Genomic DNA, 14400 nt, shown 5'->3' with positions numbered 1-14400 from the left:
CTGCTGTCTTTACTAATAGCCTCCGCTCTTAGGGGATAGTTGCTATATATTTTCCCCTCTCCTCCGACTGGTTTCTGTACTAAGGAAAGATGCAAGCCTGGTGGTTTCTAGGGATAGCTGCCTGTGTAAATGTCACTAATTCAGGTCAGATCACATCCCACATAGGATTGCAGTAAGAAGGTAAAGCTAGTACGAGTCTAGCAACGGACAGCCAAGAGCCACCCAAACAATATAATGCTCATGACTTGTGTGTTGTTGTTGTTATTGATTATGAGGGGAAGTGGGGACAGGAAGTAGATGCCAACTCCAGTTCTATCCCAGCAAAACCCACCCTGTGCAGGACATTGACCACTGACCTGTAAGTATGTCCTGCCTAACCTGCTTAGGGTAGTATTTTAGGAGTGGTGCTGGAATGCTGCGTCTACAGTTCCATAGAGCAACATTATCTCTCAGTGCTACAATATGGACAACCCAATTCCTTCTAAAGGTATATCCATCTAAATGAAGAGTATATCTAACATTTCTGCCCTTACAAATAAACAACTGTTTCCTGGTTCAACCAATGTTCTCTTGACTCTGAAAAGGACACGGGATGTCACCAAAAGTGTAACTGTTGGTTATTATCTTCAATCTGTGAAATGCCTTTGTTATTATCTTCTTCTGTGTCATATCTTTGTTCTTACCTTGTTCTGGTCAGTCCAGTACAGGAAGTAGCCCTGGGGGTCGACTCGTAAGGTCACAGGGGTCACCGTAGTGGAGTCCTGTTGAGAGAAAAGCATTCAATTTGTGAGAGATAGAAATGTGTGTGCTGAACAGAGCATACGTTGTTAAAGTGTGTGTATCCTTTCGTTGCGTGATTGAACGCGACAGAGAGCTGCTTCCGTTTCACTGTGCTTAAAACAGCGGCTTCTGATTGAAACAGGAGAGAGCTGCCGCGTGCGTGTGATTGAAACAGGAGAGAGCTGCCGCGTGCGTGTGATTGAAACAGGAGAGCTGCCGCGTGCGTGTGATTGAAACAGGAGAGAGCTGCCGCGTGCGTGTGATTGAAACAGGAGAGAGCTGCCGCATATGCTCTTGTCTTTCCGACACCATCCTACAAAAGGACAACACCAAGGCATTATGTCCCCCCACACACACAGGCAGTGACAGTCCCAGTCCAGGGCTGTCTTTACACACCATAGCAAAGGCAGATACTGTTGTCTGCTTCTATAAAAAGCTGTGGCGTTTCTGTCCATAGTTGCCAGCCCAGCACAGCACTCAGCTGAACACACTGACTGATTGTCTTCCTGTCTGCCTGTCCTAGGCCTGATGAATCATACAGGAATACATACAGTACAATTGGACACACTGTGAAGCTGGGACTCTTCAAAAGGATTCCACAATATCGCCCATGCTGCATCAGAGAATCAGACATAAAAGATTCTGAAAAAAGTGCCTAAGACAAGGTCAGCTTCCCAAATGGCACCCTATTCCCTGTATAGCGCACTACTTTTGACCAGAGTCCACAGCCGCCCTTTTAAAATGGTAAAGGTCTACTACTGTATGCTGTTCACTATGTTAAAGGTTGTATGCGTGCTATGACATCATGTTAGGGGGCAGATTACATACACTGAAGAAAAAAAATGGAAATGCAACATGCAACAATTTCAAGGATTTTACTGAGTTTCAGTTCATATAAGGAAATCAGTCAAAACAGACCCTAATCTATGGATTTCCCATGACTGGGAATACGGATATGCATCTGTTGGTCACAGATACCTTAAAAAAAAGGTAGGGGAGTGGATTAGAAGACCAGTCAGTATCTGGTGTGACCACCATTTGCCTCATGCAGCGCGACACATCTCCTTCGCATAGAGTTGATCAGGCTGTTGATTGTGGCATGTGGAATGTTGTCCCACTCCTCTTCAATGACTGTGCAAAGTTGCTGGATATTGGCGGGAACTGGAACACACTGTCGTACACGTCGATCCAGAGCATCCCAAACATGCTCAATAGGTGACATGTCTGGTGAGTATGAGGTGATGGCAGCGGATGAATGGCACGATAATGGGCCTCAGGATCTCGTCATGATAGCTCTGTGAATTCAAATTGCCATCGATAAAATGCAATTGTGTTCATTGTCCGTAGCTTATGCCTCCCCATACCATAACCCTACTGCCACCATGGGGAACATCGGCAAACTGCTCGGCCATCTGCCAGGTACAGTCGAAATCGGGATTCATCCGTGAAGAGCACACTTCTCCAGCGTGCCTGTGGCCATTCGAAGGTGAGCATTTGCCTACTGAAGTTGGTTACAACGCCGAACTGCAGTCAGGTCAAGACCCTGGTGAGGACAACGAGCATACAGATGAGCTGCCCTGAGCCCTGTGTCTGACAGTTTGCAGAAATTCACCTGTGTAATGATCATGCTGTTTAATCAGCTTCTTGATATGCCACATCTGTCAGGTGGATGGATTATCTTGGTAAATGAGAAATGCTCACTAACAGGGATGTAAACAAATTTGTGCAGACAATTTGAGAGAAAGAAGCTTTTTGTGCATATGGAGAATTTCTGAGATCATTTATTCCAGCTCATGAAACATGTTTATAATTTTGTTCAGTGTATATACTGTATCGCCCTTGTGTTTTTAAATAAGGACTGTCTTAGTTACTAGGGGGTCAGTTACTAGTCCTGCACTAAAAAGCATATTCAATGGCAAATCCCTTTTTAGTCCAGGAGTAAGTTTAGCCTGGATCTGGGAAACTGGCCCAAGAGGTCTAGTATGTATAAGATTTCTATGGCCTATAGCTGTCTGACTGGAAACAGAGGGTTGGCGGGTGAGAGATCATCATTGGGTTCTGGTCATCTGTAACAGGGTAACCTGAACTGGTGTTGCCTGATGTACCCGCTGACTGCTCTAAACAGAATTGATTGCTGTCGTATCAACCCTACTCTATTCCAGATAGACAGAGAAGGAGTGCGAGAGAGAGAAAGAGATAGAGAGAGGAAGCGAAATCGAGAGAAAGAAAGAAAGAAAGAGAAAAAGAAAGAAAAGAAAATCGCAAATGGTCAACTTACACACATGAAAAGCATGCCACGACTCATGAAAAATCAGATGAAAGATGCACTATATCGAGTACTGGTATTACGATGACAATAATGACACAAATTAAGTCTGTGCATGGCTAAGTGTTTGTCTCCAGCAGAATGCTAAAACTTTTAGTCCTACACTTAAGAGGATTTCATGGATGATGTTGTATATCGGACTGAGAGATCTAAAGATGGCTGGTCGCCAGTGACAATCTGCGTAACGATGTGAAAACAGCAATTTGGATCAGATTCTCCTCCCCTTAAAGGATAAGTAGATATATTTTTTCAACCAAATCTCTATTTTTGATGTGAATGGGATATCATATATACACTTTTATATATACATACACTTTTTGGCCGATATCACTAGAGGTCGACCGATAATGATTTTCCAATGCCAATAACGATACCGATTATTGGGGGCCCAAAAATGCCGAAACCGATTAATCGGCCAATTGTTATATATATTTGTAATAATGACAATTACAACAATACTGAATGAACACTTATTTTAACTTAATATAATACATCAATAAAATCTATTTAATCTCAAATAAATAATGAAACATGTTCAATTTGGTTTAAATAGTGCAAAAACAATGTGTTGGAGAAGAAAGTAAAAGTGCAATATGTGCCATGTAAAAAAGCTAACGTTTAAGTTCCTTGCTCAGAACATATGAAAGCTGGTGGTTCCTTTTAACATGAGTCTTCAATATTCCCAGGTGAGAGGTTTTAGGTTGTAGTTATTATAGGAATTATAGAACTATTTCTCTCTATACCGTTTGTATTTCATATACCTTTGATTATTGGATGTTCTTATAGGCACTATAGTATTGCCAGTGTAACAATATAGCTTCCGTCCCTCTCCTCGCCCCTACCTGGGCTCAAACCAGGGACACATCAACAACAGCCACCCTCGAAGCATCGTTACCCATCGCTCCACAAAAGCCGCGGCCCTTGCAGAGCAAGGGGAACAACTACTTCAAGGTCTCAGAGCGAGTGACGTCACCAATTGAAACGCTATTAGCGCGCACCCCGCTAACTAGCTAACCATTTCACATCAGTTACACCAGCCTAATCTCGGGGGTTGATAGGCTTGAAGTCATAAACAGCTCAATGCTTGAAGCACAGCGAAGAGCTGCTGGCAAATGCACGAAAGTGCTGTTTGAATGAATGCTTACAAGCCTGCTGCCTACCACCGGTCAGACTACTCTATCAAATATCAAATCATAGACTTAATTATAACATAATAACACAGAGAAATAAGAGCCTTAGGTCATTAATATGGTCAAATCCGGAAACTATCATTTCGAAAACAAAACGTTTATGCTTTCAGTGAAATACGGAACCGTTCCGTATTTTATCTAACGGGTGGCATCCCTAAGTCTAGATATTGCTGTTATATTGCACAACCTTCAATGTTATGTCATAGTTATGTACAATTCTGGCAAATTAATTACAGTCTTTGTTAGGAAGAAATGGTATTCACACAGTTCACAATGAGCCAGGCAGCCCAAACTGCTGCATATACCCTGACTCTGCTTGCACTGAACGCAAGAGAAGTGACACAAATTCCCTAGTTAAAACAAATTCATGTTAGCAGGCAATATTAACTAAATATGCAGGTTTAAAAATATATACTTGTGTATTAATTTTAAAGAAAGGCATTGATGTTTATGGTTAGGTACACATTGGTGCAACGATAGTTCTTTTTTCGCAAATGCGCTTGTTAAATCATCCCCCGTTTGGCAAAGTAGGCTGTGATTCGCTGAGAAATTAACAGGCACCGTATTGATTATATGCAACGCAGGACAAGCTAGATAAACTAGTAATATCATCAACCATGTGTAGTTAACTAGTGATTATGTTAAGATTGATTGTTTTTTATAAGATAAGTTTAATGCTAGCTAGCAACTTACCTTGGCTTCTTGCTGCACTCGTGTAACATGTAGTCAGCCTGCCACGCAGTCTCCTCGTGGAGTGCAATGTAATCGGCTACAATCGCTGTCCAAAAATGCCGATACCGATTGTTATGAAAACTTGAAATCGGCCCTAATTAATCGGCCATTCCGATTAATCGTTCGACCTCTAGATATCACTTGGTTTTGAGAAACTTACGCCAACCAGCGATAGACTTCCTCATTCTCGTCCAGGCGTGAATAAAACTAGAGCACGACCGATACATTGGTTGACCCATATTATCGGCCGATATTAACCTTTCACATAAATATTTGTACCTAAGAAGGTAAACTAAACAAGTGTTTTGTATTTACTTAAGTATTTATAGAGGATATAGTTGCTTTTTGTTGGTTATCATGTAAACCACAAATAAAAAGTTCTCAAATAATGTTAATTTTAATATGCAGTTAAGAAATCATATTTTTGTCCTTTGAGCACAATTTGTGTAAAAAAAAATTGTTTTTCATTCCACCTCTACAAAAATAATATATCAGCAGATATATTGGTAATCGGTCCCAAAAATCCCATATCGGTTGGGCTCTAAATAAAACATGATGAACATAAGCTCCAAAAACACCCTAATACGCCCTTTCAGAAACGGCAACCCTCTCAGTATAGTGATACAGGTCTTTAGATGTTGTACAAAAATAATTGTCATTCCAAACTTTATCTGCAACGTTATGTTCCATTTTGTGCAACTCAAGCCATTTCTAAAAAATAAAAAAATAACTTTGATTGAAAAAAATGTGATTTTATAAACTCAAAGATAATTCGTAAAAATCCAAATAACTTCACAGATCTTCATTGTAAAGGGTTTAAACACTGTTTCCCATGCTAAACAATTAATGAACATGCACCTGTGGAACGGTCGTTAAGACACTAACAGCTTACAGACGGTAGGCAATTAAGGTCACAGTTATGAAAACTTAGGACACTAAAGAGGCCTTTCTATTGACTCTGAAAAACACCAAAAGAAATATGTCCAGGGTCCCTGCTCATCTGCGTGAATGTGCCTTAGGCATGCTGCAAGGAGGCATGAGGACTGCAGATGTGGCCAGGGCAATAAATTGCAATGTCTGTACTGTGAGACGCCTAAGACACCACTACAGGGAGACAGGACAGACAGCTGATCATCCTCGCAGTGGCAGACCACGTGTAACAACACCTGCACAGGATTGGTACATTCGAACATCACACCTGCGGGACAGGTACAGGATGGCAACAACAACTGCCCGAGTTACACCAGGAACGCACAATCCCTCCATCAGTGCTCAGACTGTCCGCAATAGGCTGGGAGAGGCTGGATTGAGGGCTTGTAGGCCTGTTGTAAGGCAGGTCCTCACCAGACATCACCGCCAACAACGTCGCCTATGGGCACAAACCCAACGTCGCTGGACCAGACAGGACTGGCAAAAAGAGCTCTTCACTGACGAGTCGCGGTTTTGTCTTACCAGGGGTGATGGTCGGATTTGCGTTTATCATCGAAGGAATGAGCGTTACACCGGGGCCTGTACTCTGGAGCGGGATCGATTTGGAGGTGGAGGGTCCATCATGGTCTGGGGCGGTGTGTCACAGCATCATCGGACTGAGCTTGTTGTCATTGCAGGCAATCTCAACGCTGTGCATTACAGGGAAGACATCCTCCTGCCTCATGTGGCACCCTTCCTGCAGGCTCATCCTGACATGACCCTCCAGCATGACAATGCCACCAGCCATACTGCTCGTTCTGTGCGTGATTTCCTGCAAGACAGGAATGTCAGTGTTCTGCCATGGCCAGTGAAGAGCCCGGATCTCAATCCCATTGAGCATGTCTGGGACCTGTTGGATCGGAGGGTGAGGGCTAAGGCCATTCCCCCCAGAAATGTCTGGGAACTTGCAGGTGCCTTGGTGGAGGAGTAGGGTAACATCTCACAGCTAGAACTGGCAAATCTGGTGCAGTCCATGAGTAGGAGATGCCCTGTAGTACTTAATGCAGCTGGTGGCCACACCAGATACTGACTGTTACTTTTGATTTTGACCCCCACTTTGTTCAGGGACACATTATTCAATTTCTGTTAGTCACATGTCTGTGGAACTTGTTCAGTTTATGTCTCAGTTGTTGAATCTTGTTATGCTCATACACATATTTACACATGTTAAGTTTGCTGAAAATAAACGCAGTCGACAGTGAGAGGACGTTTCTTTTTTTTGCTGAGTTTATATTGATGTCCCCACTCTCCCTGGCCACAGCTACAAACACATTGAGTCATTATGGAATTCTTAGAGACTCTTACTCCTGGGTCTGAAATCACACACAATCTCAGAGTATCGGCTGCTAAGAGAGAAAAGGTTTTCTCAATTAGCTCTGGACAAAATCTTACACTAGGGAAGGAAATTGTCATAATTAAAGGAATTTTTCCCATTTCGGAGTAATTGTGATCGTTAACAGGTTTTGTCTCAGCTCTCCTTTGAGTGAAGGGACAGAGGGAAGCAGGCAGACTGAGTGGCGACAGCCTTCGTGGCCTTGGGAATTCACCCGTCACAGTAGTATTTGGTCCCATTACTGCTCATGAAGATTTAAAGGTTGTACTATTAGCTGCCTAGAAAAGAGGATGGGGACAAAAACGGTTGAGTTCTGATTGTTTAGTTTGGGTTTTCTAACAATATCTGGGTGGTTAGCAGTACAGATAGTCTACGGAGGCAATTTAGCTTCAAACCCCCAGAAAGGATTTGGTATGAGAAATAATGCTTTCCTTCTTATTCTCTTCTCTCTCCCCCTTTACCCATCTCTCATTCTTTGTATTTTCTCTCTCTCCTTCTTCCTCTCTCCTTCTCCCTCTCTCCTTGCGCTACAACACTTGTCTCAGGCAGTGTATCAAAGTAACTGTATTCTGGCCACTCCATGCCATCTCCACCCTGCTGAGAGGATTCCGTCTCCATCTCGTCTCACTATTGCACTTTCCTCGCTCCACGGGTTCGTCATGTCTGTTTCCCATGACTACCATGTCACTTCTCTTCTGACATACGGTTGCACCAGGGGAAAGGTTCTGATTGAGAACATACTCAATGATTTATGTACGTCTGAATTATCTCTCTCTCCTTCCCTCCCTCCCCTCTTTCATTTTTCACTCTTTCCACCGAGGGAAAAGGGGACGGAGGGAGGAAGGAAGGATGGCATGTGGAAACTGTGAGAATGCGCTGTGTGTGTGTGTGTGTCAGGAAACACCTTAGGCTATGAGGTGTGGAGAGAGGTCATGGAAGTCCCCACCCTCATCTGCACACTATAAAAACCTGGCTAGCACACACACCTCAAGAGAGAAAGGAGAGAGAGAGAGAGAGAGAGAGAGAGAGAATTCGTTTAATTGCTATTTATGACTCACAATGACCATAAAACATAATAACATTTATAAACGAGTATGAGCAACAACAACAAAAGTAGACCCACCCGCATATTTTGCCTAGTCTACTTGTTGAGTTTATCAACAGTGACTGCGTCTGATGCCTATCCAAATATCTGAATACATGCACGCTGTCATCGTTGTGCAATCAATGTCCCTGCTTATTTGCGCGGCTCTGCATCAGTCAACAGTCCCGCTAGCAGTCAACATCACACAGGTGGCAGGTGCGTGGCATTTCCAACGCAAACCACCAAAAATGTCCCTATTAATTCATTAATGAATTGCTTATTAAGACAATTGTAGGTTATTTATTTAAGCTGCACAGGCTGTCTTATAAGGTAACAATACATTTTTCAAAAAAGGCAACAACAACAAAAAACGTGATCTTTCCACGTGATCATTCTGTGTTCAAATAAAACACGTTGTTGTAACGTTACCTATTAGAAATGACTACGGGAAGTGCTTTGCAGTAGCCAGAGACGATGCGTTGTAACAGAGCTGTGCAATACATTCTAATCAAGGTCATCTTGCCGTTACAGCCCGGCGAGAGTGGACTGGTGATACCGAACAGACCCGCTCATTCAAAGAGGTCTTATGGCGTTCAATGGTATACCCTTACAGAGATCAACGTGGAGTCAAGTTAAAACGTGTGTGTGATTAAAATGTCACGCAACTGTGTCGGGTTCCTGTGTAAAGCAGTTCCCATGCAAGGCAAATGACCTCTCGTTCTCAATCTGAAAAAGCGGGTTGTGCACACGGAAACACGCACGCGCGCTCACCGTGACATTTACGCCAACATGTCGAATGCGTTTGACATTGTCACCCGCAACTGTAGCGCTTTCTGTGGCCAAAAGTCTAACCGCGGTGAAACGATACTCCCTCAAGCAGGCAGTGGAGACTGTTGCACTGTGGCAAATGTATAAGGCATCCGATTCAGTGCAGTGGTAACTGTGTAACAAACATTGGCTACATAAAAGACAGTGATAAACCAGTCCCCTCCAAAAAAATAAATAAATAAGACTTACATCATCCCATTTCATGAATTTGTTGCCCTTTCTCAGGCTCTCGCTCACGGACACCGGCTTGAGCTGCAGCGCGTGAACTCCTGGCTGAGCCCCGGCCATTGACTCATCTACTCTCCTCAACCGACAAAAACAAAATAAACGGTTTTAAGTCGCTTTCTCCTTTTTCTTCCCTACACGAAACGACCCTTCTGCTGAGGAACGAGAGGCTGATGGAAGCCCCACTAGTGTTGGCAGTATCTCGTTCCAGCATGGGGTTGCGGGTCTCCGCTTTGAAGCTCCCCGACGCGAGTTGGACGAGAAAGCAGGCTCAGCTGAGGGACTGGGTGAAGTCCGCTGATGACGGCTGATGCAGTTTCAGAAAGAGGGGGGAGGTAGAGACTTTGAATGAGTGCGTGTCTGCACTCCTATTTAAAAACAGTCAATGCGGGGGAACGAGCTCCGTGGCTCTATGTGATCTAGCGCCTCCCTGCGCTCAAGGCAATGTGGATAGTAGGCCTACACACACTCGCACCGTTCTACTATCCTTGTGGGGACCAAACAATTGACTCCCATTCAAAATCCTATTTTCCCTAACCCAAACCCTAACCTAAAACTAAACTTAACCCTAACTCCTAACTCTAAACCTAACCCTAAACCTAACCCCTAAGCCTAAAAAGCCTTTTTCCTTGTGGGGACCCGGCGAAATGTCCCAAAATTGTTCCTTGTTTTACTATCGAGGACTTCTGAGCGAGAGCACTGTTACTTCCTAAAATGTCCAAAAAGGGATGTAACAATATTCAAACTGCTTCAGCCATGTTCCTCTTGGTGGTCAGTGGACAGACCAGCTGTCTGAAATGGAAGCAGTGTAGGCTTCTTGTCCCATGTCACTAATGATTGATTAATCCTGACACGTGCACACACACACACACACACACCTCTGGGACCAGTGTGTGTGTGTGTGTCAACATGGCAGCCCAGAGAAGAGAGACATGTGGCTTCAGTCCGTCTTTCAAAGAGCTATTTATAAAATAGTAGTACTGGGGGCAAACAAATATGGGTTTGAAGTCAGTTGCGTGATAGGTCATTTGAATAACCCACAGCCTCACGTCATGTCTGATGTGAAGCTTTACAGACGAGACAAGCAAACTACAGTGTACTCAGCTTATTAAAGATACAGATCTACTATAATCCTCTACCATCTATAGCGAGCGGTCGGAAACCATATAGTGAAAGCTTCCGATTTACTGTCTGCATTTCACTTTTAAGAGAAAATCTATTAGAAGATCAAATTGCCAAGGGTGGATGCAATTCTTTTAAGACCAATGCAATATGTTCTCATTGTCACATCTGCCCCCGCTCCCCCTCTCTGGCGCTCGAGGTCGCCAGGCTGCTCATCATTACGCACACCTGTCACCATCGTTACGCGCACCAGCGCTTCATTGGACTCACCTGGACTTCATCTCGCCATTGATTGCTTCCCCTATATCTGCCACTTCCTCCGTTTCAAATCAAATCAAATTGTATTTGTCACATACACATGGCTAGCAGATGTTAATGCGAGTGTAGCGAAATGCTTGTGCTTCTAGTTCCGACAATGCAGTAATATCTAACAAGTAATCTAACCTTACAATTCCACAACAACTACCTTATACACACAAGTGTAAAGGGATGAGTAAGAATATGTACATAAAAATATGAATGAGTGATGGTATAGAACGGCATAGGCAAGATGCAGTAGATGGTATAGAGTACAGTATATACATATGAGATGAGTAATGTAGGGTATATAAACATATAAAAGTGGCATTGTTTAAAGTGGCTAGTGATACATTACATCAAGATGCAGTAGATGGTATAGAGTACAGTATATACATATGAGATGAGTAATGTAGGGTATATAAACATATAAAAGTGGCATTGTTTAAAGTGGCTAGTGATACATTACATCAAGATGGCAAGATGCAGTAGATGGTATAGAGTACAGTATATACATATGAGATGAGTAATGTAGGGTATATAAACATATAAAAGTGGCATTGTTTAAAGTGGCTAGTGATACATTACATCTAGATGGCAAGATGCAGTAGATGGTATAGAGTACAGTATATACATATGAGATGAGTAATGTAGGGTATGTAAACATATGAAGTGGCATTGTTTAAAGTGGCTAGTGATACATTTATTACATCCATTTTGCATGTGTTTGCATTGATGTGTAAGTCGCTCTGGATAAGAGCGTCTGCTAAATGACTAATATGTATATGTATGTAATATGTATGTTGTTTTGTTTCTCTTGTCCAGACGCTGTTCTCGTTTAGTTTCATGTCTATGTATTATTAAATCCTCACCCTGTACTTGTTTCCCGTCTCCCAGCTTCTGTAGATACAGAACCGTTACACTCTTGTACTACACCTCATGTTGCTCTCCTGTGGTACAGGCTACATGTCAAACACAAAAACACTGCGCTAACATTTCTCTGAATGGCACAGGACACTCCAACCCCAGGGCATACAATACTACAGTAGGATAGTCTAGTGAATTTTGGGAGCTGCCAAGTCACATTTTACCAAGTCCGTATGCCCTTCAGTCACCAACCGGTCAGTCCACGCTCTACAGCAGAAGGTTAAGGACATCCAGCCAGACTGGAAAGGCTCTACGCTAGAGGCCAGTAGCTGTGATATTAACACAACACAACCAGCATAGCCTTATGTGGATTATTACAGTAAATGTATAATGTAGTCCTGCTTTAGCGTCTATGTTGAAGTAGCCTCAAAACCCAGAACCAAATCTTGTGTTACATGCAGTCTCTCACGAGAGACTTTTGTTATATTGTCCAGATCTAAGTCAATGCTTAATAGAATCCACCTCAGTTTGAGCCATTATATGATGTATTATTATGGAATATGTGTGTTATATATCATGTATCAAATCAAACTGTATTAGTCACATGCGCCAAATAACAAATAATTAAAAAGCAGCAGTAAAAAAGAACAATATATACAGTGGGGTGCCGGTACAGAGTCAATGTGCGGGGACACCGGTTAGTTGAGGTAGTATGTACATGTAGGTAGAGTTAATTAAAGTGACTATACATAGATGACAACAGAGAGTGGCAGTGATGTGGAGAGGGGAGGGGTAAATATGCAAATAGTCTGGGTAGTCATTTGATTGACTAGATGTTCAGGAGTCTTATGGCTTGGGGGTAGAAGCTGTTTAGAAGCCTCTTGGACCTAGACTTGGTGCTCCGGTACCGCTTGCCGTGCGGTAGCAGAGAGAACAGTCTATGACTAGGGTGGCTGGAGTCTTTGACAATTTTTAGGGCCTTCCTCTGACACCGCCTGGTATAGAGGTCCTGGATGGCAGCAAGCTTGGCCCCAGGAATGTACTGGGCCGTTCGCACTACCCTCTGTAGTGCCTTGTGGTCGGAGGCCGAGCAGTTGCCATACCAGGCAGTGATGCAACCAGTCAGGATGCTCTCGATGGTGCAGCTGTAGAACCTTTGAGGACCTGAGGACCCATGCCAAATATTTTCAGTCTCCTGAGGAATAGGTTTTGTCGTGCCCTCTTCACGACTGTCATGGTGTGCTTGGACCAAGATAGTTTGTTGGTGATGTGGACACCAAGGGACACATCTCTCAACCTGCTCCGCTGCAGCCCCGTCGATGAGAATGGGGGCGTGCTCGGTCCTCTTTTTCCTGTAGTCCACAATCATCTCCTTTGTCTAATATATGATAAACCTTTGGGCATATTATAAATGTTATACCATATAATTATAACCACCAGAGTTTTGAGTAATTTCGTTGTGTTTTTACCAGAGCTGCCGTTAGATCAGCCGAACTGTTAACGGCATTGTCCCCTATGTGAACCCTGCAGGTGCTGTAGAGAGTAAACATGGCTCCACCTGCTGTTTTTCAGCTGCCAATACAGCCTGTGTGGTCACTTTCACCACAAGGGATTGTCAGTTCTGTATTTCTACCGCATGGTGGCGCCATAAGACCACGGCCATCAGAGGCACATGAAACAGCCAGCACTGGCTCTTGTAGCATTTCCGACCGTTTCAGTATAGTTTCTGCCAGCACTGCTAAGACTGTCACGCGTTGTTTCTGGTTAGATCTGAAGTTGTTCCCCTGCCTCTCTCCACGCACAGTTAATGACAGGTGCGATCGTGGGCTTGGAGGAAAGACCTACAGTAGATAGTGTGAAGGGAGCAGGGGTTTCGTAGGAGTATCTCTGTCACTGCTCAAATACTTTTCTGCTGACTTATGAAGCAGTCATCAGTTCTCAGTCCCTGTTGAAGTGATTGAAATTCCATGACAAAAAAACAAACAAGGCACAGTGACATGGAAACATAACATAATCTGAACGGAACCTGCCTGGCCCTGACCTGGACTCAGACAGACAGGAGGGAGTAGTACAGTCAGACAGACAGGAGGGAGTAGTACAGTCAGACAGACAGGAGGGAGTAGTACAGTCAGACAGACAGGAGGGAGTAGTACAGTCAGACAGACAGGAGGGAGTAGTACAGTCAGACAGACAGGAGGGAGTAGTACAGTCAGACAGACAGTAGGGAGTAGTACAGTCAGACAGACAGGAGGGAGTAGTACAGTCAGACAGACAGTAGGGGGTAGTACAGTCAGACAGACAGGAGGGAGTAGTACAGTCAGACAGACAGGAGGGAGTAGTACAGTCAGACAGACAGTAGGGAGTAGTAGTCAGACAGACAGGAGGGAGTAGTACAGTCAGACAGACAGGAGGGAGTAGTACAGTCAGACAGACAGGAGGGAGTAGTACAGTCAGACAGACAGTAGGGGGTAGTACAGTCAGACAGACAGGAGGAAGTAGTACAGTCAGACAGACAGTAGGGAGTAGTACAGTCAGACAGACAGTAGGGAGTAGTAGTCAGACAGACAGGAGGGAGTAGTACAGTCAGACAGACAGTAGGGGGTAGTACAGTCAGACAGACAGGAGGGAGTAGTACAGTCAGACAGAC

The 14400-nt window shown here is 43.8% G+C and overlaps 1 protein-coding gene across 5 annotated transcripts in view; it reads right to left on the bottom strand.

Moving 5' to 3' along the window:
- The window catches only part of LOC115174482 (1-phosphatidylinositol 4,5-bisphosphate phosphodiesterase beta-1), a 213001-nt gene extending 203107 nt beyond the window's left edge, over nt 1–9894 (bottom strand). For 2 of the 5 annotated variants that reach the window (XM_029733035.1, XM_029733036.1), the window contains exons 1-2: nt 9432–9891; nt 684–761 (exon numbers count right to left, since the gene is read on the bottom strand). In XM_029733035.1, the coding sequence (XP_029588895.1) occupies nt 684–761; nt 9432–9530 (177 nt within the window). In that variant the 5' untranslated portion in view covers nt 9531–9891. Of the gene's footprint in view, nt 1–683; nt 762–9431 lie in introns of all 5 variants that reach the window. The other 3 variants (XM_029733037.1, XM_029733038.1, XR_003871785.1) reach the window with 2 other exon arrangements.
- Between the last annotated feature and the right edge of the window lie 4506 nt (nt 9895–14400).

The sequence above is a fragment of the Salmo trutta genome, chromosome 35, assembly GCF_901001165.1.
Source record: "Salmo trutta chromosome 35, fSalTru1.1, whole genome shotgun sequence".
Classification (NCBI taxonomy): Eukaryota; Metazoa; Chordata; class Actinopteri; order Salmoniformes; family Salmonidae; genus Salmo; species Salmo trutta.
Note: the sequence above shows the minus strand (reverse complement) of the source record. Positions and strands in the feature narration are given on the sequence as shown.